This window comes from Cynoglossus semilaevis, chromosome 14 (genome assembly GCF_000523025.1).
Source record: "Cynoglossus semilaevis isolate Cse_v1.0 chromosome 14, Cse_v1.0, whole genome shotgun sequence".
NCBI lineage: Eukaryota > Metazoa > Chordata > Actinopteri > Pleuronectiformes > Cynoglossidae > Cynoglossus > Cynoglossus semilaevis.
In genome coordinates, this window is record NC_024320.1 from 24,564,709 (window position 1) to 24,590,806 (window position 26,098).

A 26,098-nucleotide genomic window follows, 5' to 3' on the forward strand; every position below is an offset into this window, starting at 1 on the left:
GCCAAGTGGAAATGCTGCCTGGTCACTTAGAGCACACTATCTGTGCTAATCTTCCTACGTCAGGGCGGCCCAGAGCAGAGTCTGCGGCGTAGACTTCTGCTCCCAGACTGAAATATGCAACACGGCCCTGTCTCTGTAGGAGCTCTAGTTGGCCAACAGGGGATTAAAGGGCCTTGCTCTGACCTCCAGGCTGCCTCCTGTGCTGCATAACTTTAAAGTACTATTTGCAATGTAAATGCAAATCCATATTTTGTTTACAAACTTGCACTTGATTTTTTTTGGCGTTGCGGCACATTCCCGATAATCGCCCTTGTCTGCAGCGCGCGTGCAGCGGCGTGTGAGTGACTCTGACAGCTTGACATGATTCCTCCATCAGATAGCATGCACTAATGATCGCTGCTCTTGTGTTGTTATGAGATAACATCTAATTTCCTGTCTCTCAAGTCATTTTACAAAGACATCGTCTGCTCATTGTGAAATCAATATGCTGTGGAAACACTATTATAACGGTCTTCACAGTGCTTGAGTGAATCGCTCGAATTCACCCAGGAATGTGTACACACACACACACACACACATACGCACACACGAGTGTGGGCTAAAACTAACACACAGCAGAGGAACACAAACACACTGTCACCTCCAGAGTGTCCTTCATTATAACAAGGCTTATTGAACTGCCCAAAAAGAGTACTCACTGTAATTAAATTAGGCCTCGCACAAGAGCAAAACCAGTATCAGGATAAATTATACTGGGCGCAGTGGGCTCTCTGGGGACGCACAGAGAATCATGGTCAGTGTCGTGCCTTTGCCAGCAGATAGACAGGTCATTTGTAGCAAAGAACACAGGCAGGAAGAATGCATTCGCAGGGTTACTAAAAATACACGGTCCTGCTGAGGGGTACTACACGTCTATTTATTTTCATTTCAAATGTTTGACTTTGTGGAAAATCAATATTTAAAATGTCCAGTGAGGTTTTTGTAGCACCGACAACTCGACTATTCATTTTGCCATACAGATAATTACAGAGGGTTTTGAATCAATGAGACAAAAGACGTTTCAATTTAGGGATGTGTTGGCTAAAGTGTAGCTTTAAAAAAATGTCCGCAAGTCACTTCTAAGTAAAACACTGTACCTAAAAACAAACCAAAATATATCGTAGATAGAAATGTATGTTCTTAACAGATAAAAATATAAATGTATCAATAAGCTAAGATTACAAAAGCTAAATAAAGTTAAATTAGCAAATAGCTTAGCACAAAAAGTTAAAAAGAAGCTACAAATAGCTTTATCAAACACTGGAATATAACAACTGTTGCCCAGCAATGACAATCCCTTTGATAAAACCGTGTTCAAATAGGTTAAAAAAAAACCACAACTATAGCTACGTTAATAAGCTAAAATTAGCATAGCTCTAAGTAAAACACTAGCCAAAAAACGAGCTAAGAAATGACAACATAGTTCCAAAAGTTAAAAGAGACCTCTGCTGGTGAACTGATCCAACAGTAAAAAATATCTTCCTCCATTTATTTTAATAGGAGGGGTCTTCAGCAGAGAGTCTGAGACCCCCGGGCGGATACTGCAGTGGGTACATTACATTTTTGGTTGATTGTACAGTTCATTTAATTTTAAATTAAGTAGCCATTATAAGTGTTGACCTCCAAGACACCATGTTGCCATTATGGTCAATAAGAATTAAAAATATATCAAGTAAGAGTTTTTTCCAAGATGTGTCTGAGAAATCAATTTTAAACTCATTGAGAATTCATTCTAATTTTAACGCCTTTGTCCTCAATATTAAGTTAGCATTTTCTGTGTCTTTTCCGTGTCTTTGTCAAAGTCTTTGGTTCTGTTTCACGTCATCTTACCATTTCATTATTATTACGTTGTCGTCTTAATTAGCCGTAAAACACAAGTGACAGATTGATCAGTGGCAAAATGTTTTTTTTCTTTTTTTTCTTTTTTTTTTGCAATGATTTAAGATGTAGGAAAAGACAGGACATTATCCAGACATTGTCCCGACCCGTGTTGGTGAGGACAGTAAACGGACACGTAACAGGGAGGGATCATTGGAAACAGATGCGCGTTCATTCAGGGCAGAGAAAAAAACAACAACAAACAAACAGCAGAGATAGAGGAGAACACCAAACGTACTGTATCTTTCTAAGAGCAAACCTCAAAGAGCGTTTAAAAAAACAACAACAATGAGACGATGACAGTCTAAGGACCTGCGACTGTGTGATTTAAAGTCTCTCTCTCTCTCTCTCTCCCTCCCTCTCCTCTCTCCCGCTCCCTTCCTCTCTGGCACAGCTATAATTTTCCTGGCTGGAATGATGGATGAGGCGGTGTCAGCCCATGTTCATTATAATGCACACCATCTATTCTTCTCAGCCAGACTCTTCGCGCTCCAGGAAATGCCAGAGCGGTATTGGAGCCGCGGAGAGAGGAGAAACTCTCATCTGATTTTATGGAGAGAATTTGCTGCTAGGTGTGTGTTAACTCGGCGCAGAGTGATCCATCAATCACTAATGAAGATACTGTGAGCATCTCTGCTTGTTCTTAAAAGAAACACATTCCACTCCGGGTGTAGGCCATAAACAGTCGTCCATGTTGGTGCAATCCGTTGCAATATACGCCTGTTAAATTAGTAATGAGCGCAGCCAACGGAACCTTTATGCATAAAGTGTAGAGTAAAGTCGAGAGAAACATGAAAAGTGTTTGTCATCGTTCTTTATTTGTTTTTATTTAAAAATCCTTGATTTGTTCGAGCTGGATTTTTTGCAGGAATTAATAATTCAACACAAAAAAATAGGAGGCTACTGAGTGAATACCCACTAGGGGCAGAAATTAGTGGTTATGGAGTTTGGAGAAAAAAATTCCCTGGAACGGCAGAATTGTCCTTTGAATTACAATATATAAATATATATTTGTACTGTATTTTATAAAAAAAATGTAATATCACACTGAACCTGATGTTGGCATAAATAACATTATAATCGACTACTGACCTATTTAAGTACTACAGGCGGTCCTGCACTTAAGTTGGACTTCCGTTCCTACGTTGCAACGTAACTCAATTCTCACTATAAGAACTCACAGACTGTACATCAGTACCTATGACACTCACTTACGCTAACACGGTGCTAACATCATTATCTAAGACAAGCCTGGGAGCCGTAATGAAGGGCAAAAAAAAAACAAAAAACAACAGAAACGACAGAAAGCGAATAGAGAAACAGATATAAACAAAGATGTCATCAGCGTATAGCAGCATGTGACAAAGTATTTGTCCGCTCTAATTGGCCAGTTTAAATGCCCTATGTCCGAATGATGGAACGAGACTTTCTTAATAAATGTATGGAAGAGGGTGACGTAACCACAAAACGCCGTCGGTTGAGGACGTCGTGAACCGAGGACCCCCGCCCCCGGCACATTCTCTCTTAATGACTCACACTTGAGTTATTAACACCACCTTTTTGAAGTGACCTGAGACGTTTGTGCAAGGATTTGAACCAGCAACCCTCGAATTACAACCGCACCCTTTAACCACTGGACCACAGGCTGACCTTTGTGATTGTTTTTCTCATTATGTTAACAAGTGTGGCTGACTCAGTCTCTATGGTCTGACTATTGTAAAGGTGTTGTTGAGGTCGCTAATTTGTTAACCTCACCGCAGCGACGGCGTCGCAGCTCAGACCGTTTAGTCTGTGGTTCTTTTTCAGTCAGGAATAAAGAGAAAAGGAAGCAGTCGATGGCTGCAGACCTTTGAACGTGGCTCCTCCAGAGGTGTTCAAGGAAGATTCCATCATGCGCTTATTAAATCTGTAGCGTTTATATTCATCAGTCAATAGTCTTTTTATCCCTGGATGATGTTGTCACTCAGCGATCACGCTGTTTAATAACCAAAGTCGAATGATTTAAAAAAAAAGAAAAACGTTTTATCTCGTAATGAGATTATTTTTTGGAATGTTTTATTTTCCACTCAGGTGGACTGACATGAAGACGGAGCTGAGAATTAACAGTAATTACTAACTAACTGTGATTAATGTACAAATCTGTCCTCGACAGACTTTTTAATTAAACTAGTCAGAACTGGGGCTTCATGTTTCAATGTCTTAATATAACTAGTGGATTATCTGAATCCACTAGTTATATTTAGTACATTTTTCTGACATTTCATTTAAATTTTTTTTTTGTGAAATGTGCATAAATTTGACCAAATGAAATTCCACTGGTTCCTGTGGTGTTGAGCTCAATCACGTAGTTTTTCTATTTGTTGAGTGTGTAGTACCTTACCAATTAAGACAAAAGTTGACTGTGCAGTCGGAATGACAGATGGGTTCAGGGTCGGAGTGAGTTAACTTTAACACTGTTGATGGACAAGTCGGCAATTTAGAGGTTGGTAGAATGAAGACGGGATGTGTGTGTAATTCAGAGTGTGTGTTTGTACTGCTACTGTATCTATATAATTACATGGTGATAGGTGTCTGGGGTGTCTCTGTGTGACCTTAGGGACAATTAAGATTGAGCTGTTGTGTGGAGAAGCTTGAAGAACTGTTCCGATGGTTTGACTGAGAAGAGATGGAACGATGTTGGAGATAAAGCTGTCAGTAAAGAGGAAGAAGAAAAAGAAAAGTCAAAGCAAAGATTTGACGTACCAGGGTACAGTTGTAAATATTTCTCCATATCATCCATTTACGACTCAACACATCTGAACCACCATGTTTCTTTATATTAGACTTTTAGTTATGAGGAAATTTTGAGGCTTCATCTGTTACAAAGCTACAGTAAATATTTAAACATATTTAAAATTAAACTGGGTTTAAAATTTGCTCAGATCTTAATATTGTTATTTTTGTGTGTGAACATAATCAGTCAAAGTTGTTGGAGAAGCCGAGAAGAAACGCCTCAGTCGACATTAAACATTAACAGTGAATCTTCTTCATAGTCTGTGCGAGCAGATATTTGTACGACTTCATCATCTGATATAATGTTGTTATTTCACACAGTCCTGGAGTTAATAGTATTTAAATTACCCTCTCTCATTGTGAGTTGTTTCTTCAGATCAGCAGCATTAGCATCAGCAGGAGTGAAGTACGATCGCTGTGTAAAGTTGGCCAGGAGAGCATCTGTTTCCACTCAGGTCTATAAACTCTGTCTCCTTGGTTAAACTAACTCATATTAACCAGGTGAAAAAAACAGACATTAAAATGACAACAACAGAGTAAAAAACAACATTTGACATTTTCTCAGATATAGGTTGGAGTGTCGCTCCGCCCTGGTGGTGATGTGTGTAAACAGATACACTCTGGCAGCAGTTTGATTTCTCTTTCATAATTCATGGCTTCTTCCAGCCCGACTGCATGTAAGATACGGCCGCTCCGACTGTAAATCAAGCTATTTATAGACAACTCTTCCTTTATATCCTCATACGCTGACAAACCCAATCCATTATGATATAAGTACAAGTCTCACATTAATCACTGGATACAGCTTTATGTAGACACAGCCTGCTGCTGGTACATAGTGTTACAGAGAGAGGGGGAGTAGAGGTGTGTGTGTGGGGGGGTGGAGGGGCGGCGGTGATTCTTCTTATATCTGAAAAGCAGGCGAAGGTGAAGGGAGAGGAGGAGGAGTGTTGGTGGTGGTGAGGGGGGTATGAATCAGATGGATGAGCGAGGGCTTAGCCTGGCGGTTATTGATCCTTTTTGCTCCAGGAATGATCCAGACCCTCGTCTGAAGACACCTCTCCCTCCACCGCCATCCCCCCTCGTCCTCCTCCTCCTCCTCCTCCTCCACTCTCTGTTCTCTACATCCTTTAAAGGCTCTCGCTCACACAGTTTGGCAACACTCGGTGTGGAGCTGATAGGATGAGATCCTATCACTTTGAATAAATCTATTTCAATATGCCACAAACCCCCCCCTCATCGGGGGCCTCCACCGACTCCATCTGTGTGTGAGGAGAAAAGATGCATCACTGCTCTGATTGAAGATAATGCCATGTGTCAGTCAACCTGTTTGGACTTGTTTAGAGTGGACTGGATAGGCATTTGGACGTGTGTGTGTTTACTGGATGGCATGTGTGGCTCTATTAAATTATCGGTGCACTTTTTATTTTCCCATCATGCCATGCCCGTGGTGTTATGAGCATACCTTCACATGAATAAGAAACACAGGTGTATTATCTCTCTCTTTGATATCTTTGTCGTTCTTCCAGGTCTGTTATCTAAAGAGCTTAGTTCGATCAACTGGACTTGTTCTTGAAGCTTAAAAGACGTTTCGTTCCTCAACTGAGGAACTTCATCAGTCTCAGGTTGATGTGAGAGGGAACACGTGTAGTTATACTTCTCTAGACCTCTATCTTCTCCACTTGACAAAGGAGTCAAGTACAGCTCTGTACTCCAGATAATACAGGTGTATTATCCTCATTGTATTTAGAGTTTCTTTCTTGTCAAAACTGCTCAGTTCTGTATATGTGAGCAAACACAATGAATACACCAAGACGCAGTAGTTGTTTGGTGAATGAATTGTTATCACTGTAGTAAAATGTAATGCATCACTCAAAGTAGTTTATTTTTAAATATTTACTTTAAATTACTTCAAAAAAAACCCCTTAAACTAAGACGAAAAATAAATGTTCTATTTCTGAGGTGTGTTAAATCTGCAGGTCAGAAATACAGCGAGCTAATACGCTAACAAATGCTGCCTTCAACACATCTTATAATTTAGCATGAAATCCCGAGGGGCTAATAATGAGTCCTGGTACTGTAAGGAAAATTCAAACCACAACCTGTGACTTGGCCACTAGATGTTGCCAAATCTTACACATTTTACCTTTAATTCAGCAGCTCAGTGTTAAACAACTCCTTTGTCTGTTCATGCAGCCAGTGGAAGTGACCTACATACTGTACAAGGACGTGTCTTATGAAACAGAGTGAGCAGAGTAAATGGTCCTGCCCTCCACTCCATCACATCTTCTGGTTAATCATATCAGTCCTTCCCAACCAGAGGTGCACGGACCAACAGTGGTCTGCCAAGACAATATGAAGGGGTCATTTCTTACGCTGATTCTTATTCATTCATTCATCTTCTACTACATAGTCCTTTTCAGGTTGTGCATGACAATCCCAGAATTCAATAGGAAATAAATATAACACGGTGCAGGATGTGCATGCCAATCCTAGAATTCAATAGGAAATAAATATAACACAATATTTAATACAAATAAAATAAAATCACAATATTTTAACACAATATTGTTGTACGGTGAAGTTATTAAAACTTTTAATTCCTCATTGTGGTAAATGCAATGGCATTTTCTATTATTTATTTTTCTATTTATTTATATTATTTTGATTATTTTATCTAGAATTGGATTTTGAAAACGACCATATATACATTTTTAAATAGTGTAGTGGTGTCGTTCCTGCCAGTAGGGGTTGCTCATGCCTTACAGAGGTGATTGGACTCCATAATGTTTTTACAGAAATGATTGAACCACAAAGATATTTTCATTTATTCATCTGTTGTCATTTTTAACCACTTTTTGAAGTTAAATCAACACGTATAGGTGTGGGGGAGTGAAGGGGGAGTAAAGGGGGAGGCTCTGGCTGTGATAAAAAAATAACAGACTAGAGGTGACAAAAAAAAAGGATGTGAACCACTGATATAACCGACAGATGCCACAATGAGTAACGCTAACATTTGTATCACCTCTGTCTTCCCGCCTCTTTCTCTCTGTCCCTTTAAACAGAGGACACGGGAAGAGGGGACGGACGAGCCGTAAATACCAACAAAAGAGTGTGACAATGAAGAACTCGGACCGCCGCGGCAGGAGCGCATGGATGGCACAACGCGCGCCCACATCACCACCACCATCACCACCACCACTCACAGAAACACACTCCCGTAACAACACACTTTGATCACGTGGGACCAAACTTGGCCGAATAGGAGGGCGAGTCCGGGCAGTTGTACGTTTCCGACCGCCATTACATTACAATGCGTGGTAGGCTGGAGGTGGGAGCGCGTAAAAGACAAGAAAACACACAGAGGGAGAGAGAGGGAGAGAGAGTCAAGACAAACACACACATGCCACAGTCAGGACACACACTCGTTGCACTTATTTGCCAATAAAAGATCAGATAAACAGCGTGGAAGGAGCAGGAGCAGCAGCAGCAGGAGGAGGAGAGGGAAGGAGCAGAGCTGACATCATGCGCACATTAGTGAGAATTTAATTCAATAATAATCAAAGCGTTTTTTCGCAGGAGGAGGAGGAGGGAAAGGAGGAGGAGGAGGAGGAGGAGGAGGGAGAGGAGGAGGCGGGACGTGCTGTTAAATGTGGAAATAAAGAAAACACTGCACAGTGCAGTGGAGTGTTCGCCCCGCACACGGACGTCCGTCACTGGCTGTGATTGTGCATCATTGTTGACATTATTATTCCTGATTATTTTTCATCTTCGTGTCTGACGTGATCTTTATTTTCCTCTGCGCAGGACCTGAGGTTGTTGTTGTGGCCACGACGGGACGTTTCGTCATGATATAAAAACTGAAAGGAAGGAAGGATTTTTTTTTTCTCCCTCTAACGTCCTTCCACAGGAGACTGACTGACTGACTGACTGACTGCCTGACTGACTGACTGACTGACTGCTGCTGCTGCCTCTTTAAATCCACCCGCAGCTGGCTCTGATTGGAGTGGGCAGGGAATAGTTCCGAGAACGCTTTCTTGAAGGGAATTCTGATCGCGGAGCAGCAGAATCTTTTTTCCCCCCTCTTTAAATCCACGCTATTACAGACATTACTGTAAGTGTGTGAATGTCCGTGAAAGTAACTGTATGTGTGTGTGTGTGTGTGTGTGTAAGTGAGGGCTACATTGTGAGAGGAGCGCGTTGTGGTAAAGAAAGAAGGCTATAAATAGCTCATGCAATTCTGGAAAACTATCACAAGTGGTGCATCAGCGTGTGGAGCAGACGGAGTCACGGATCCTGCGTGGAGCCCGTGATCATCACAGTCACCCGGACCTCGGCTCCGAGCGGCCGCCGCTGGGTTGGAGAATATTCTTTGAGGAAGTTCTGAGGTCGTCGCCTCCTCATGGCTGGATTATGATCGGGATTCTTTTGAATCAGGAAACTAGCAGCGGTATGGAGACAGGCTGATCCGCCTCCCGACTGTCGCTCTGCCTCTGTGTGTATGGATTGAAATGGATCCATGTCTGAGCAGCTCTCCGCCTCCGACGGTGGTCAGATTTGGAATCGCCTGACCTGGATTGTGCCTAACAATGTTTTGATCCCTTCACACGCTTGGATTTACAACGTTACAACCTATAGATCAGAAGGAGGAGGAGGTTGTGGAAGAGGAGGAGGAGGAGAGGAGAGAATAGGAGGAGGAGGAGGAGGAGGAGGAGGAGGAGGAGGAGGAGAGGGAATAGACTTCATGGATGCGTTCGGTACTTCGTTCTGAATACGCCCAGTCTTTTACCCGAACACCAGAACCTTCATTCTGCCTGGACCTCTCTTTGTGATCGGGATTATTTGGGGCAGACGCTGCTCGGTGCTGGATACCGATGTAGGATTCCGACATGCCCAGCGCTGACGAGCCCAACCGCGGACGATTATGACTACAACGGCGAACTGGGTGGCTAACGGGGCAAGCCTGGAGGACTGCCACTCCAACATCTTCTCTCTGGTACAGTATGACTACACGCAGCACTCACTGACAGCCCATCAGACACGGGTGGACGCGCGTACATGTGCGTGCTGTACAAAGGTGAACCTTTTTACTCCTGTTGTTGTTAAAGCAGTGGCGGTCCTAGCCTATTTGGCGCCCTGGGCCATATAGTCCCGCCCCTATCCTCTGACCCCTCCCACTGCCCCTTCCCTGAAAAAAAAGTTTTTTTGTTTGCTAAAAATAACTTCTATCTGACACAGTATTTACGAAAACATATATGAACAACATATATAACCAACAGTGGTTAGTGTTTCCGCCTTACATCGGGAAGATCACCGGGTCGTAATTGATCCCTGTATAAGACACAGGTGTACAGCTTTTCAGGGGCTGGATTCAATTACATTTAATTCATAAATATATACTATATATTTGTATATACTCGTGAGGACGTAAACCCTGTTTGCTTAGGTTTTTCTAAGTCTCTGAACTTTTATTTTTAGTGTTTACTATAAATTGACATTAGGTGTAAATTTTGGTGTGAATCATTATTTCTGTCTTTGATGGACCGCGGCTACTGTCCACCTTATATCCTACTGTCACTGACGAGTATTTAGCAATTAGTACATAAATTAATCAAAAGTCGAAAAATTTGAAATAAATGATCATAATAATTAACCTTGACTCGACTGATGAAGGTGTGACAGGAAATGGAAAAAAAAATCCCCCAAAATATAATCTTTTGATTGATTTTGAAGTCACAGTGCCTGTGCTTGTCTAATGTCATGATGCTGCCCTGGGCCGCTGCCCATGTCGCCCATATCAGAACCTGCTGCTGATGGTAGGCATGAGTGGATGTGCCTGCTGTACAAAGGTGATAAATCATCATGTGCTGTTATCAGGCAATCTTTAACACGGGTTAGTGGAGAGGAATGAAAAAGAAGAAGAGAGAAACACCTGAGCTTATGATTAAAAAAAAAAAAATCCCAGTTATTATAAACATTAACCCCAAGGACTTAAATCAGCCGACCCCGCTTTATGATCCGATCTCAATCCAAGTCTTATCTTTGTTGGTGCGATTAGATGATAAGGTACTTCCAAGACAAGCTGCTGATTTTGGCACGAGTCGGAGTGCAGTCCACTTTTTTGGCCGTGAAACAATAGGCCAGATATTCAGTAACAACTCATGTCTTCCATTAAAAGCACAGCGAGCTCCAGCCCTGATCCTCCGCCCCTTTATATCATCATTTCACTGGAAATGTTGGACAAACTCGGTTGCATTGCCAAGCAACTAAGTCTTGGAAAGACATACTCCTGTCTGTGCAACCAGAGAGAAACAGAGAGACGAGGATTGGTGAGCGGGGCTGGACGATGTGTTTGAAATAAGTTATTATTACATTACAGGGGTCTTGACTGCAACAGATGGTGGTTTTTAAAAACTACAATCGTTAACGCAGCCAGCAAATATTTCCCCTCGTTAGTCGTCCTTTGAGGTAATTCTCAGTGTTTGCTCAACTTTTCTTTTTTTTTTTTGGCTTTTTAAAAAATACTCACCACCAATGTCAGTGATTTTACAGTATCTTACACCTAAAGTATTTTCATTTATAATTACATTAAAATATTTTCTTGTGGTGTTTTGTTTCCACTAGTTGGATAATTCTGCTGAAAATATTCCAAATTTACAAAAATATAAATATAGTGAGACAGGGCTCCAGGCTTGGTTTCAGTTTTAATGAGCTGGTGAGACTATTTAAACAGCACTACTAGAGCAGTGTTTTATTTTTGTATTTTTGTAAAACCATTTCTGTTGGGACCAACGTTTGAAGGACAACAACCGTCGCAAAGCGGTTCCAAAGTAGAAAAACCTACATTTCAGATTCTTGGATGAATGTTTCCATCTGTTCATGATCGACTTTGATTGTGTTTGTGTTCATAAGTGTTCAGCTTTCATACGTGTGCAGTGTTTCTAAATACTTCTGGTAACAGAGAAACACTTGAGGTGATGTTGACTCTTGACTGATTGCTACTGCTGTGTGTTAGTGAGCGAGATCGTGGTATTTTTTTTCTTTTTCATTTGTGTAATGGATATTAATTGAGAGTAGTGTGGTGCAGTAGACAAAAAGGTTGGGTTACATCAGAAAGGACGTCAAGTGTGGAAAAAAATGAATCTAAATCACCACTGTTGCGCCCCCTGTAGAAGGAGACGCTGCAAATGATTTAGCATATTCTTCTTTTTTAATGGACATTGAGACACTTTTGCAGCCGTCTGTTGTTTTTAATGATTTTGGAAAAGGTTGGGTTACATCAGAAAGGACATTTTTTAATGGACATTGAGACACTTTTACAGCCGTCTGTTGTTTTTAATGATTTTGTTTAATAAATGAACCTTAGAGATGTGGCCTAGTTTAGAGAAATCTTTGGTAAATGCTTAAAATATCGACCAATTGTCTGGACGCTTCTGAAAGTATTTTCGGATCGGTTGTGTAGCGGTTGGACCCTCAGTCATCTGTCATGAAGAAAGTTCCAGTTTTGAGTCCACCTTCTCCCCAGTCCCAGTTTGTATTGCCCCCTCTTGATTGGATGGGAAGAAAAGTGATTTTGTCCTGTGATTTAGTTGGTCATAGTATAAATACCATCACTATAATAGTTAGTCTCATTCTCTGTGCTAAATGTTAAAAAAATGTGTCAATTATGAATTGCGGAAAAAAAGGTTACTTAATAAATTGACTCAAACATTAAAAAGAATTGAAAATGTCCAAAATCCCACATAAAACATTTAAACTAATGTTTAACTTTCACTTTCACTTTCACTGGACTGGATATGTCGCCTACTGATAAACCTTTTGTTAAACTGCTGATTATTAGGAAAAAAAATCACTTTGGCTTTGAGGACCACCTAGGGCTGTGGACCCTATATTGAAGACTGCATTAGAGATTGTCTGTGGAAAAAATATTTTAGACACAGAGAATATCCTGCAGAGGAAAACAAGCTGATAAAAAGAGCGCACAGAGGAAATGTTAGTTTCACACTTGGTCTGAAAAAAAGAGAGAGAGAAGGAGGTGATTCAGAATCTGAAGGCGATGATGTGGTTTTTGCACAACTTACTGCTTTTGAGGGTGGTTTAGAAATGGAGCCAGTGTTTTTTCACAGTTCTCAATCTGCAATCAGCCAGTTAACTCTTCCACTACAACAGGCAGCAGAGTGGAAAGGCATGCAGCAGACTGAGCTCAGGCACAGGCAGCTAACAGCCACAACAACACAGGGGTCCGCAGGGCTTTTTAGGTGATCGCGCCGTTTGTCTGTCAGCAACAGCCGCCGGCCACAGTTACACTTTCACTTGCACCAAAGCTAAATAAACAAGTGCCACATGGCGTGGATTTCAGCGACGTTGTAGTAAAGTCATGCACTTTACTCCAAAAATTCAAACAAAGCTTCAGGAACTGTTCCATTTCCAGTAGTTTATTTTGTGTTTTGTGACAGTAGGGTGATGAGACAGGGTGATACTTATGGCTGTTTGGTGATTTTTTTTTTTAAAGAAATGTATTTAATGTATAATAAGTGCCTTTGTGTAATTTGTATTATAATCTGAGATACTTAATTTTTGAAGCAGATATTTTGAGCAGTTTTATGTTTGTTGACGTTTTCATCAATCATTGAAAAAATTCATACACAGATAAATGTACCTCGTCAGAGCACTGCTAGTTTTTACTACCAGTGTTTCTATCATGCAAAGAATGCTAAATGTGGGCAAAAACATACTACCGTATTTTCCGGACTATACGTTTTTTCATCCTTTGGCTGGGATTAGGACTTGTACTCAGGTGCGACTTGTATATTAAAAATAACAATAATAAAAAGTTTCATAAGCTGCTTCCATGTTTCTCCTCTGAAACTCCTCAGAATCATCACTGGGATCACTACAGCGGGCCTACAGTGTCAGCATCTTAAATTCTTGGCCTGTCGCTGAAAACAGCGATTACATCTCTGTCAGCGTCTCACTTCAGGTCTTATTCCTTGGTGGTAAAAGCTTTCATTCACCCGCCCGGGCGTTGCTGGCCATTGTGCTGCCCCCGTGAACATCCCCTTCAAAGTGAGGCAGAGAGAGGGACCATCCATCAGCTAGCTTGTTGAGAATATTTATGACTGGCTGCCTGGTGCCACAGCGGTTTCTCACTGGCAGGGGCTCCTGCAGCAAAGTCCAAGAAGAAGACGGAGCGCTAATGACACGCTGAGCGCCCTGGTTAGAGGGGGCGACCGAGGCGCAGAGAGAGAGAGAGAGATGTAGATTGTATCCTGATGTTTGGACTGTGACTGATGTGTGCTGTGAACTACACAAGCGCAGGCCATGAACTTTTTACTGCAAATACACTTAGAAATAAAAGAGATGTTAGCTCAGAATTGCTAACCGCTAGCAAAATATAGCAATAAGTTGTTATAGCAAAAATAGATAAACAGGAGCGTGTTAGTTTAAAGACATTAGATTATCATGATAATGAGGATTATCATCATAAATTATACTAAAAGGTTAGTCAAAAGTGACTGACCACTAAAACATAAAATTAGTAAAAGATTTGTAAACGTTAGTAACCAGGATGTACTATGAAAGCCAAGAAGAAAAATATAATAAAGTTTAATTGTAACTAAATATTTAACCAAGAATAGCTAAAACGTTACCTTACTAGAACATCAAGTTAGCTAAGAAAACATCAAAAAGCTAGCCATGAATAGCTCCACCTTAGCCAAATTGTGTTGCTAATTGCTAAAACGGACTCTACATTGATTAACTTTGAGAATTTAAGGGAAATATTTACGCTGATTACATACAGTAAGACCCATCCACGGGCCACTACTGGCCCTCTGGCCTTACTTTGAGCATACCTAACAAATAGCATAATATGGTTTAGACCCGGTCAGGTTTAAGTTTTGTCACCTGGGGACATGTTGAAGGAAATTTCCAGGTACGGAGCCTGAGTCTGTATCACGACTTCCTCGTCAGCTTTCTCCGCAGGCGGCGGTGGCGGCAGTGTTGTCATATCAAGGCGGTGTGTGTTACTAAGTGAGCACTCTGCTCTGACAGCCTGTTAAACAGCATTCCAACATGAACTAACCTCGTCCCTCATGCTGATTTACTGCCTATTACTATAGACGCTACCTTAGAAAACACCGGTGGCCCGTTCTGTTGGACTGCACGGGTGCCAAGCAAACAAAAGCAGCAGATCGCTGTCATGCCTCGTTGTGTGCTGAGGCTGAGGGTGAGGGTGAGGGTGAGGGTGTCATATACTTGAGATTGACGAGATCACAGGATCCACTAAACAACTGTCTGCTGAGATGGTGACTGTTCGAGACTGAATGAAACACGGAGAAGCCTGTAAAGAGGCACTGTGGCTGAGGTTAAGAGTGGCGATGAAGGAGGGAAGGTTGGAGGAGGAGGAGAAGAGGAGAAACAGAGGAATGTTTTCAGCTCTGAAACAGAGAGAGAGAGAGAGAGAGAGGGAGAGGGAGAGGGAGAGGGAGTGCAGCTGAAGGACTGCAGCGGAATCTGTTTTCATTTTAGGAAAGTATTATGACTGATGTGCATTTCCTGACTGCTAGCCTCAGCCTGTTTCAGAGAGAAACTGAGAGTGAGAGAGAGAGAGAGTCCAGCAGAGAAAAGACGGGGGAGGCAGGGGAGGAGGAGGGAGGAGGAAGGGCCTTGAAACTCTCAGCATACAGGCATTTAATGCTCTCATAAAACTTATACTGTGGCTAACTTTTTACAGTCTACACGGAAAAGGTCCAGTTCGACTTCTGGAGCATGTGAGACTTGACTTGAATGTCTTTTATCATATAGAACGGTGGAGCGCAATAGGCGGCATGTGGACCAAAATTGGCCCATCACCAATGATACCTGGCCTGCTTGTCATGTTGTTTTGTTAATATAGTTGTAGTACTACTTTTTAACACCATTATTATTTTTGTACATTCTCACACCCACATTGTCAACAGTAACTGCTAGTTTATAGCCATAATAAATGTTTCCCCAACAGAGTGAACTGGAAACAGTGGTGTTGGTGGACGGAGGAGTAGCCAACGTGTAGTTTTGATGGTTTAACAAGAAGAACCTGCTGACCTGACAGATTTCTGGAAATTTTTGGAAATAAAAATAAAAATTGATCATTTATTTAAGAAAATACGACTGTAAAATAACTCACTTTAACTAAATTAGCCGTTTGTTTTTTGTTCTCGTCCACTGTGTGGAGGCTTCCACCAACATGTTTGGCTTATGGCCAAACCTGATTGTCCAACCCCGGTAGGAAATGCAACATCAACAGTGTTTTCCTATTACATGTGCAACATTAAAAAAAAAGTTCCAGGACTGAAGAAAAAACAGAAGCAGTCCCTAAGGAAGAGCAACAAATGGGTCAACACAGTTTTAAACCATAAATGGTTTGACCCATTACTGCAAGTTAGCCCCGAAAAGCTAAGAAGCAGCTAAATCTATCTATCTATTAGATTTATTATATAGATATATTAAAGTTAGCCAAATTAATCCACCCCTGCCAATAAATACATAAATAAATTAAAAAAAAAAATCTAGAAATGTACTGGTAGTTTGTCAAAAATGAACTAAAGTGATTAGAAAACCAGCTTTAAGTAGAGGAACCTTCATCTGTCTGTAGACCGGTCAGGTTTCTATAAAACCAAATCCCAGTCTGAGCGTGAAACTCAAGTAAGAGACAGTAAAGAGCCTCATGACACAGGAGGCCTCAGAGTGTGTGTGTGTGTGTGTGTGTGTGTGTGTGTGTGTGTGTGTGTGTGTGTGTGTGTTGCACACTGTAACCCATCCAGACTCATGAGACAGACTTCAAACACGCATCACACTGTAGATACACACACACAAACACAGGCAGCGACTTAGAGACGGGGATAAAAAACCCACCCACATTCCCAGGCAAACATATGTATCACAAATGCAACACACATGCACTCACTAAATCTAAGTTAGGCAGTGGGTACTTCCTTTACCCCTCATTCATTGTACCAGTTCACAGGGACCCTAATTAAAGGGCTTCTCCTGTGCCCCCGACAGCAGCCCAGGCAGTGGAGCACTGATAATGAAGTGTCCTCCAGTGAAGGTCTAATGTGATCAACCAAGAGTTGCTCATTAGCCATACTATGTTCCAATACCGATCGCACAAGCATTGTAAAGCTACGTAACGTTAACAGCAGTGTCATGATTTATGGCCGGTGAACAGCCGAGTCTTTTTAGCAGACGCAAGCTAGCAAAAACTTCAGACGGGAGAGCGAAAAATAGCCTGGAAATGTCTCAAGAGGGAGCGAAGATTTGAGCAAAAATAGCTAAAGGTTAATCTGAAATGAAGCACGTATCCAAAAGATGACAAACAAGTTAAACTCAAATACGAACAAAAGGTTGGACGGAAATGTCTTAACAGCAGCAAACATTGCCCACAATGACCAACTCAGGTATTATGTACAGTAGTTCACAAATACACAGAAATGTCTCAACATGAAAAACAACTGTCCACTTTACCAAAAATAATTACAAGTTAATAATTACTTAAATTAGTAAAAGTTTATTTCCTCTATTTTCCTATAAGTAGCTAAAATAGACAAAAAATGGCGAGCACACAAACAGAAGTCTAGAAAGTAATCATATAAATCTGTGTATATACATATGAATCCTCTCTCTCTCTCTCTCTCTCGCCATAACATAACAACATAACATTTATAATCCAAATAAAATTAGTCCAATCACAGCTAAAACCAGCTCATAGCTAAACCATACAGTCAGTCACACTTCACAAAAAAAATCACAAAAATTTAGCAAAATTATATTGCCATGAATTAGCGTTAGCGTGAGAAAATGGGCAAAAACTAAAGCTAGAGCTAAATCAGTCTGAAATGAGCTGATAAGTCACTAGAGTTAGCCCACAAACAACTTGTGGTACAACATGATGGACCAAGAACAGCTCTAACTGAACTGGGTTCTTGGGACGCTGCCCCCCAGCTGCAGCAGTGCAGCTGCTAAGACACTGAAAGAATCAACGTTTGCAGCATTTTTCTGATTTATGGCAGGTGAACGGCCGAGGCCGGTAGAACGAAGCATGTCATCGGGTCCTTTTTAATACACACCGTTTGCATCGCCTCATAATAAATGGTGGTCGATACTGCAGCAGTGCTGGGGTAGTATTTTTTTACAGTGATATTATGTCTGTGTTGGTAGTGATAACAAAAACAACACTATTTGTCCGACCTTGGTTTGAGAATCGTATATATTGTGGCCACGAGGTAATAATTTTCAGGTAACACAAAAGAGAAAGAAACTGTTGTTAAACCACTGCACTGATGAGACACGACCACCAGGGTCAGACGTTAGCAGCGTCAAATACTCGAAATATTACTCAGTATGAAAACGTTTCCTTTCAAGAAGTCATCAATAACTGCAAGTAATTTAAAGATAAAAACTGTTAGCAAAGAAATAGCTTGTTTTATCAAACGGTGGTAGTTTGTCAGAGATACCGTAATTGGGTCGTCTCGCATCATGTTTCCCAGGAGTTTACGAATAATGTCTGTTGACTTGGATCACGAAAATTTATGACTTTTAAAATATTGGTCCCCAGAAAAAAAGTTTGGGAAACACTGCCGTTAGGGACCTGACATCTTGGTTTAATAACGGGTCACAGCCAACGGTTTTAGGCGCATACCACCACCTACTGTACTAGAGTGTGTAGTGTCATGGTTTGACCAGTGACTTTTTGAGAGTAAACAGCTGACTCCTTTTTTGTTGTGCGATTCGTTTTTTTTATTTCAACCGACGCAAATTGTCACGCATTTGTCATCGACTTTTAACCGATTTACGTCACTGCGTGTCACGCCGCCGTGTCCTCTCAACACAGGCAGCAGCCTCAGTTTTGTGCGGCGTGGCCCATGAAGCAGCTCCATCTGCTTCGCTCTTCTCACTCTTCGGCCCACTACGCCTCCCCGCTCCCCTCCTTTACGCCCAACCTGCTCTGGGCTCCGCTGGTTTTGACAGCTAGCTCCGGCTCTACCGTGAGTTCTAAGTGCGGCGCCTCCCACTAATCTGCTTCTGTCACTGCGGTGGGAATCCCTTGTCATCGCACTAGGACTCGACCACGCAGTGGCTCACCTGTGTGTGTGTGCGTGTCGGTGCATACATTATGCTGCATTCTTACACACACACACACTCTCAAATAGTTTCCCACCACAACAAAGTGAGTGGTGAATAAGCGTGGGTTAGCCACTGACAGAAATAGGGCGGTGTATGGGCTGGGAACAGGAAGACTGGGCTTTCCGTGCTGCTGTTTTCACTCCACGTGTTTGTTTTTTTTCTGGTAAATTCTCCAGAGTGGAGTCATGTATCTGAGCAGGAGGACTTGTCAGGGCCCTGCCACAGAGGTGAAGAACAGTTCAAAGGCACACACACTGAGGAAGGGTGGAGGGCGGAGGCCGAGGATCCGCCGCTGCTCCTGGACCCAGTATTAGGAACCAGGTTGTCGGGCAGGAGTGTTTCGGAGCGCGGTGGCTCCGGTGTAAAGTATGTAAGCCCTGCAGTGCCAGCTGTGTACTATTCTTAGAGCCTGCACGCACGCGTTTGTGTACAGTGAGGCGGCAGGCTGAGTGGGAAAGCGAGGTCGGAAAGAATGGGAGGGGGAGTGTCTGTGACTGTTGGAAAGTTAGCTGGTTAGCTGGATTAGCAATTAACATCAGTATCTAATCCTAATCTAGTTCTGTCCACAGTCTGACCCTGGGGTCAATCCTGGCACCCAGACTGAGGGTCCTTTGCTTAGTTCTGTTTTCCCATAATATTTTGTGTTTTTTTTTCATATCATAATCTAAAGAAGTAATAATCAACTGGTGGCCTGGGGACTGATCCACAACTGGATTGGACAATAAATATCAACCAATAACTTTAGACAAAAATGTGACTTTTGTTTCATTTTATTTGAGTGTCCGCCCCCCAAAGCGTCTGTCCAGAAGAGTGTTGACCCATCGACAAATACATATATGTATATGACCTAAAGGCACCATCAGAGTCTACTGTGAAAAAAAAGTTAAAGTTTTGTTGTTGTTAAAAATGTTGTTACCAATGTTAAAAAATCATTTCGTAAATCTGTCAAATGTCCCGCCAAACATTGATATATTTTTATTAATTTTTGTCTTTTCAATAACGCTGGCTGTTGTACAGCTTCTTCCTTAGTTCATAACTGTGAACTCATTTAGTTAAATTCACATTAAATTCGATTTTTTTTTCTTTAACCTGGAGGTCTTGGTTGGTATTCCTGGACAGAGTGCAGCCACAACAGCCCACAGTGATGCTGTGGGTCCATGTGTTCTCCCACTTTGGTCCCTCGCTCAGTCCTGGGGGAGACGTCTTTCTTTTCTTTCTTTTCTTTTCCTCCTCTTCACCTGACAAAGAGGATTTCTTCATATCGCCTCGTGCCTCGTAACCGGGCAAATACTTTCTGTGAGCTGCACCGCTTTGCCAATATCATGCTTGGCTGGCATTCAATTGCAGTTAGAGCACACTTAGGTTAAGGTGTGTGTGTGTGTGTGTGTGTGTTTTTATTGTTTAAGAGATGCAAAACCAGAAGGCGGGTGTGGTGTGACACCAGCGGTGCCGTTAGCCTCTTCTGTTGCTAATCCTAATTATCATGTGTTCATGTTCCACACAGGGATTATCTGTGACCAATCAGACGGACACTTGATGAGAACAAGCACATTATGTGCAGACTGTTGATTCACAGACACTGGCCGTGCACTGATTCTCGCCGCGCTGCCCGTACGAAGCTTTTATTCAGAATTTATCAGACGCACCGTGGTGTTTTTTGTTTTTTTTTTCAGATATTTTTGCAGCTCAATTTTATTCCTCGGTGGAATAAACAGTGAAACAGTGAGACAGAGGGGGTTTGGTGAAGTGCTCCAGCAGATACGGCGGCGGGGAAGAGTGTTGAGGCAGGGCGGCGTTACGGTGTGATATGAACAGGCCACGGTGCCTTTGTGTGTGCTGAAAAGACTGAATGGATGTGAGAGCAGTACTGGAGTTAGATTACATTACAAGTGTGTGTGTGTGTGTGTGTGTGTGTGCAGAAATGCAGTGAAATCTGCTGTTTAAGCCCTGATTGGCTGCCACTCCTCCTTTGTAAGCAAACATTATTTGATTACAGACGGCAGCCAGGAGAGTAGCAGGTTGAAACCTGTTCAGGTGTGACCTGTGGTGTCATACAGACGCATCCACGACTCGTACATTCTACTTTTCTTACTCGACTCCTGTTGAGCTGCAATGTATAGAATAGAATAAAGCAAAACAAACAAACAAAAAAAGGCTAAATTTGGGGCTAAATACAATTGAAACTTAAACTATTAAAATTCACAACTCATTTTTTTAAAAAGTCAAAGTGAAATAGTGAAAGCAGTAATTTGAAATATGTAGTTATCCAAATGGTTTGACCATGAATTTTAATTAGCGAAAATGTAGCCAAACAATTTTCAAAAGGTGCAAAACTGAAGGCAGACAGGCAAGTGCTCAGAAAAAAGAAGCTGAGAGTGGCACAAAGGTCAGTTAAATATAAGTTAATTTAATAAATGTATGTGAAAATACAACATTAAAAGTTAGCGACCGTTATTTAGCTCACAATACGAAAAATGCTAAGATGGATGAAGTTTAGCTGAGCAAACTTTTTACTTTAAGTCAACCTAAAGAAAGTTAAAGTAACTTAAAGGAAGCTAAATGTCAATAATGCTAGCATGAAATGCTAGATGTTAGCCAGTGACTACAAGAAAGATCCAGTTTTATAAAATACATATTAAACAGTTTTTTTCAACTTTAGTTTTTATTAAGTATAATATTGTAAACAATCCTAGTTTAGCTTCGAAATACCGAGGTAATGAGTAAAAAGTTAGCTTAGCATCGACAAACCTTGAAGTTTTATGCGAAACCCTAAGAAAGATGAAAGACAAAGAGAGCGTTTACTGATAAATGACCAGAAACCAACGGTCTTTTCCCCCGTGGCTTCTCCGCTCAGAGAACAATGTGAGTTTTATTAGAGGATGAATCAGTGCAGCAGCTGTGCAGTTAGCGCTGCACGGTGGCTCAGACATGTACACACTGATCTGTTCACTCCTGAAATTGGCCAAATGGAGCAAAAACTTCATTAGGAAAAAAATAAATAAAATGTAATTTGTCTTGTAATTTTTCTACATTGATTTTTTCACACTGGGATGTTATTACAGATAACCCCGCCTCCCCTCACACCGCCCACCTCACCCATATGAGTCAGATGGTTTTTCTCAGGAAATTAGAGCCACACCTAGCAGTTTTATAATTTATTAATGTCATAATTTACCAGAAGAAACCAGATTCCATTCACGTTAGCTAAAAAAAAAAAAAAAAAAAAAAAAAAATAAACAATCGGTTTGTTAACACAAAGAGAGTCAATGTTCTGAGACTAATTGAAAACTCAAGTGGTTGTTGATATCTAGTTGCAGGGTTTGTGGTCCAGAAGTGGGACCTGAGCCAGGGGTTTGGTACTCACTATCATGTAGTGCACAGGTGTCAAACTCAGGGCCGCGGGCCAAATCTGGCCCCTGGTGTAATTATATTTGGCTGGCGAGGTCATATGAAATGTGTATTTTGAAGTTCCTAGATGTTTTGATTAAAAAAAAAAAAGACATTTTCTCCCAAAATTAATTGAAAACTGTTAATATTTCATCTGAGAATCTGTTCAAATTAAACGTAACACCACTCCACGTGCGACAAAGGTGTAACCATAAAAGTGAAAGCTGTGGGAGACACCTGAGAGGCGTGTCTCAACATATGGTACTTCTGAAAATTGACACCATTTGAACATCTGTTTTAGAACTATTTGACTCACATTTTTTTCCACCGTTAGTCTTTCGCCTTCTTCTCAGGAAACTCTTCAAATCTGAATCACGTACGTCTAAAAACATGTTTGAGAACAGGAGCTTTTAACTTAGAGAATGAATGGGACCCACTGTCCTGGAGAAGGTACTACACAAGTGTGTAGTACCAGAGGGGACAAAGTACTGCGTTGACAGACCAGACCCTGATAAACCTGTGGACTTTGGTGATTGGTCGGTGGTGTCTGTACCGAATTTTCCAGACTATAAGTTGCTCTATAAGGCGCACCAGCCAGAAAAAATGAGCATAATTTAGAAGAAGAAATAATAAAAAAAGGATATGAGTCGCTTCGGAGTATAGGTCGCACCAGTGCCCTCTAGCGGCTCTTGCTGTGAAAATAACGAAATGTAAATTTTCATTGGTACAGGAGTAGCAGATACTGGTACACATGCCTAGAGTGCCCCCTAGCGGCTCACCATGTTGAAAAAAACAAACAAACATGTGAAATGATATATTTTAATATACGTATAAGTAGCACCTGAGTATAAGTCGAAACCCATCCAACGGATGAAAACAAGTCCAGAAAATACGGTACTTGATTTCAGCCTGACGTCCTGAGGGACAGACAACATCCAGAGGCGCAGCGTAGATAAAACCAACACTGACCCTGAGAGTTAGGGAAATCAAAAATGTGTGAAAGATGATGCTGTTATTTATTTTATTTTACAGTAACCGTGGAGATAAAAATCTCAAAAACTGAATCCTCTGCTGAATCTCCACAGATGTTGTATGTTGCCTAGCAACTGTTTTTACTCCTCTTTTTTTTTTCTTTGTAATTCTTGAGTTTTTTCCTGTCTTTGTCTGCATCTGTTTCTCTCATTCCTCCTCCCCTGTGGCTTTTTCAAAGTTTAATTAAATTCCATCAGAGACGGCGAACGTTGTCCACTTGGTTATTTATTTGTGTGTTAATAATTTAGGCCCAGCAGGGCCACCGTTGTGGTCTGTACCTTTACACTTCAGAGAACGGTCTGACGCTGCAGCTCACCGCGGCCGTATCTGCCCAGGATGTTCTCCGGTCTTTTATATGCGTCAGTGCATCTGCACACGGTGTCCCTCTCTTTGTCCTCATTGGTCCTTCGCCGTCGCCGGCTCCCTCCTCCCGCCTCTCTTTGTGTCAGGTGAGAAGTCACGGCTTGATGGAGGCTTTCCGCAGTGTGATTGGCAGGTCTATCCGTCACTCAGCCCTGGGGACTCTCACTGCTCTAATTAGGTCGCTTGGCTTGCTCACCTCCCAGGGCTGGATGCTACAGCAGAACACAGATCAAATGACGGTCCCTTGTTTTGCAGGGACTTGTAAAGGTGGCGGCAGAAGGCAGAGAAAAAGCATCTGTTTAGTGTCTGCAGCCCCAGAGGCCTTTTTTCTACACCTGTTTAGTGCTTTTGTGTCGCCGCCGCTCCCGCACGAGTGCAGTAATGTGCATCGCTCTTCATTTGTGGCGTAAAATGCCAGAGGGGAGCACGACTCCTTGTGGGTTAATTTGATTTCGGTGGGTTAATTGATGAAGGGGGAGTCGTTGCCTGTTCAGGTTTCTGCCACTGGCTCCTCTAACCGGTGACTTCTGCTGCTAACTTTGTAGCCTAGCCAACAAACTAGCAATGTGTTCAGTCAGGAGTTCCCAGAATGCTACCCTTTAGCAGCGCCGATGAAATTCAAGTGAACTAGAGTAATATTGTTAGCCTGCTTGTTCATTTAAATGTAGCATTTTATACACACAGTTGAAAAGTCGAGAGCCCCCTGTAGGTACTATAGAGTGTCCTCGACGTTCATCGGAATTCCGTTCCTACATAACTAACACAGTGCTAACATCATAATTCAGGACATAAAAAAAATCCATAAAGTTTGACTTCTGCCTGGAAGCTGTAATGAAGGGCAGAAAGTTAAAAAAAAAAAAACCCAACACAAATTAAAGAAAGCAAATGTAGCACTAATGTATGGTGAACAACTGGAGAATGTAAACAAAGACGTCTTCGGCATATAATGTAGCGTGACGGCATATTCTTAAATAGAAGCGTAAGTCAAAAATGTCTGAGACAGATCTCTCATTTTATTCACTAAAACACGAGCACTGTACTATTTAATTTAATTTATTTTAATTTATTTTATTTTGTTCTTTGAGTCAGATCCAGGACATAAAAGTATTTTATTTTGCTGACTCAGTTTTAGATTGTGTCAAGTCAAATGAGTTTTAACCAGTCAGGAAGAGAGTGATTGGTGACATTTGTATTTTTCTTCTGGCTAATTTGTTGATCAGGTGGAGTTTAATCCTTCAGTTCCACCAGCGGCTGCTGTTCACGGCACGGCCACCGGTGTTGTTTAAACAAAGAACCCAGTCAATAATTCTGTCCTTTTCCCATCATGAACAGTGGCATTCACCAGGATTTCACGCTGCGTAGCCCGCAGCATCGGCGACAATGAGTTAATTATTTATTTTCCCACCGATCGGCTGTCAGGAAATGCTCTAAATGACTGTTTCTCTCTTGACGAAGATGCACTTTTGAAGAACCGTTACGGTCATCACGCGGCGCGGGGACAAATACGTTTCTGTGGCTGCTCCGTGATCAAAGGCAGCCTGTGCTTTGACAGCTGAGTGTTTCCAATGAGAAGCTGCTCTGATGTGAATGTGACACAGTGAGCGGTAAACAGCGAAGGTTGATTCCACTCAGATAAAATGACAAGAATGCCTGATGAGATTCTCCCTCTCTCTCTCTCTCTGTGTGTGTGTGTGTGTGTGTGAGTGAGTGAGCATAGCAGAGTGGAATTAATGAAAATTTCATATGTAAAACACAACCTTCAGAATATATTCAGACTTCACTTGACAGAAAGAAATACCGATCACTGCTTCAGGGCAGTGGTTATCAACCCACATTAGTGTGTTTTACTCAGACTTTTGAGACTGTGTTACACAGAGATTCTGTGCTTTACAGTGTTGGCGTTGGCCCTAGTGCTCAGGATTATTGACCTGCTGGTAACACTTGGCATATTTTATGGCATTGTTTCGAGTCCTTATCATCTCTGTGTGCCACGGAAGAAAATTTTAGGCCAAAACGTCGTCTCCAAATTGGTATCCAACAACATCACTGGTCGTTAATGGTCCAGTCTGCTGGTTGAGGTTCCGCCTAACCACTGGGTGAAATGCAGCCCCAAACTGTAACTTCCTTCAAACTGATTTTGATGAGACGTTGACCTATCAGTTCTTTCTCTTTTAGATTTTTAGCTCATTTTTGGTGTGATTTTCACACGCCAACTATGATTTGTCTGAATTTTTTTCCGATTTGAGCCAATCCGAGCTGGCAATAAGCGATGGCAATGTAAACCCCGGACAGTTATCCAGTCCATATCCAGTCCATAGGGCCACATATACAGACATACACCATTCACACATACATTCACACTTACATTCACACCTATGGTTCATTTTTCTGAAGTTGGGAAGAAATACCAAAAAAAACCCAAAAAGCATGCACACACAAGATGAACATAGTCTTTACAGAA

General features: G+C 41.7%; 1 protein-coding gene and 1 long non-coding RNA gene across 2 annotated transcripts in view; both read left to right on the plus strand.

The window, feature by feature from the left end:
* The window catches only part of LOC103390242 (uncharacterized), an 11,458-nt gene extending 2,804 nt beyond the window's left edge, over nucleotides 1-8,654 (plus strand). The window contains exon 3 of the long non-coding RNA XR_522667.3: nucleotides 7,755-8,654. This is a non-coding gene — a long non-coding RNA (uncharacterized LOC103390242). The remainder of the gene's footprint in view (nucleotides 1-7,754) is intronic.
* A 25-nt stretch (nucleotides 8,655-8,679) lies between these two features.
* LOC103390248 (mediator of RNA polymerase II transcription subunit 13-like) overlaps nucleotides 8,680-26,098 on the plus strand; it is a 90,024-nt gene continuing 72,605 nt past the window's right edge. Inside the window, exon 1 of the mRNA XM_008326032.3 lies at nucleotides 8,680-9,685. Coding sequence (XP_008324254.1) covers nucleotides 9,614-9,685 — 72 coding nt within the window. The 5' untranslated portion in view covers nucleotides 8,680-9,613. The remainder of the gene's footprint in view (nucleotides 9,686-26,098) is intronic.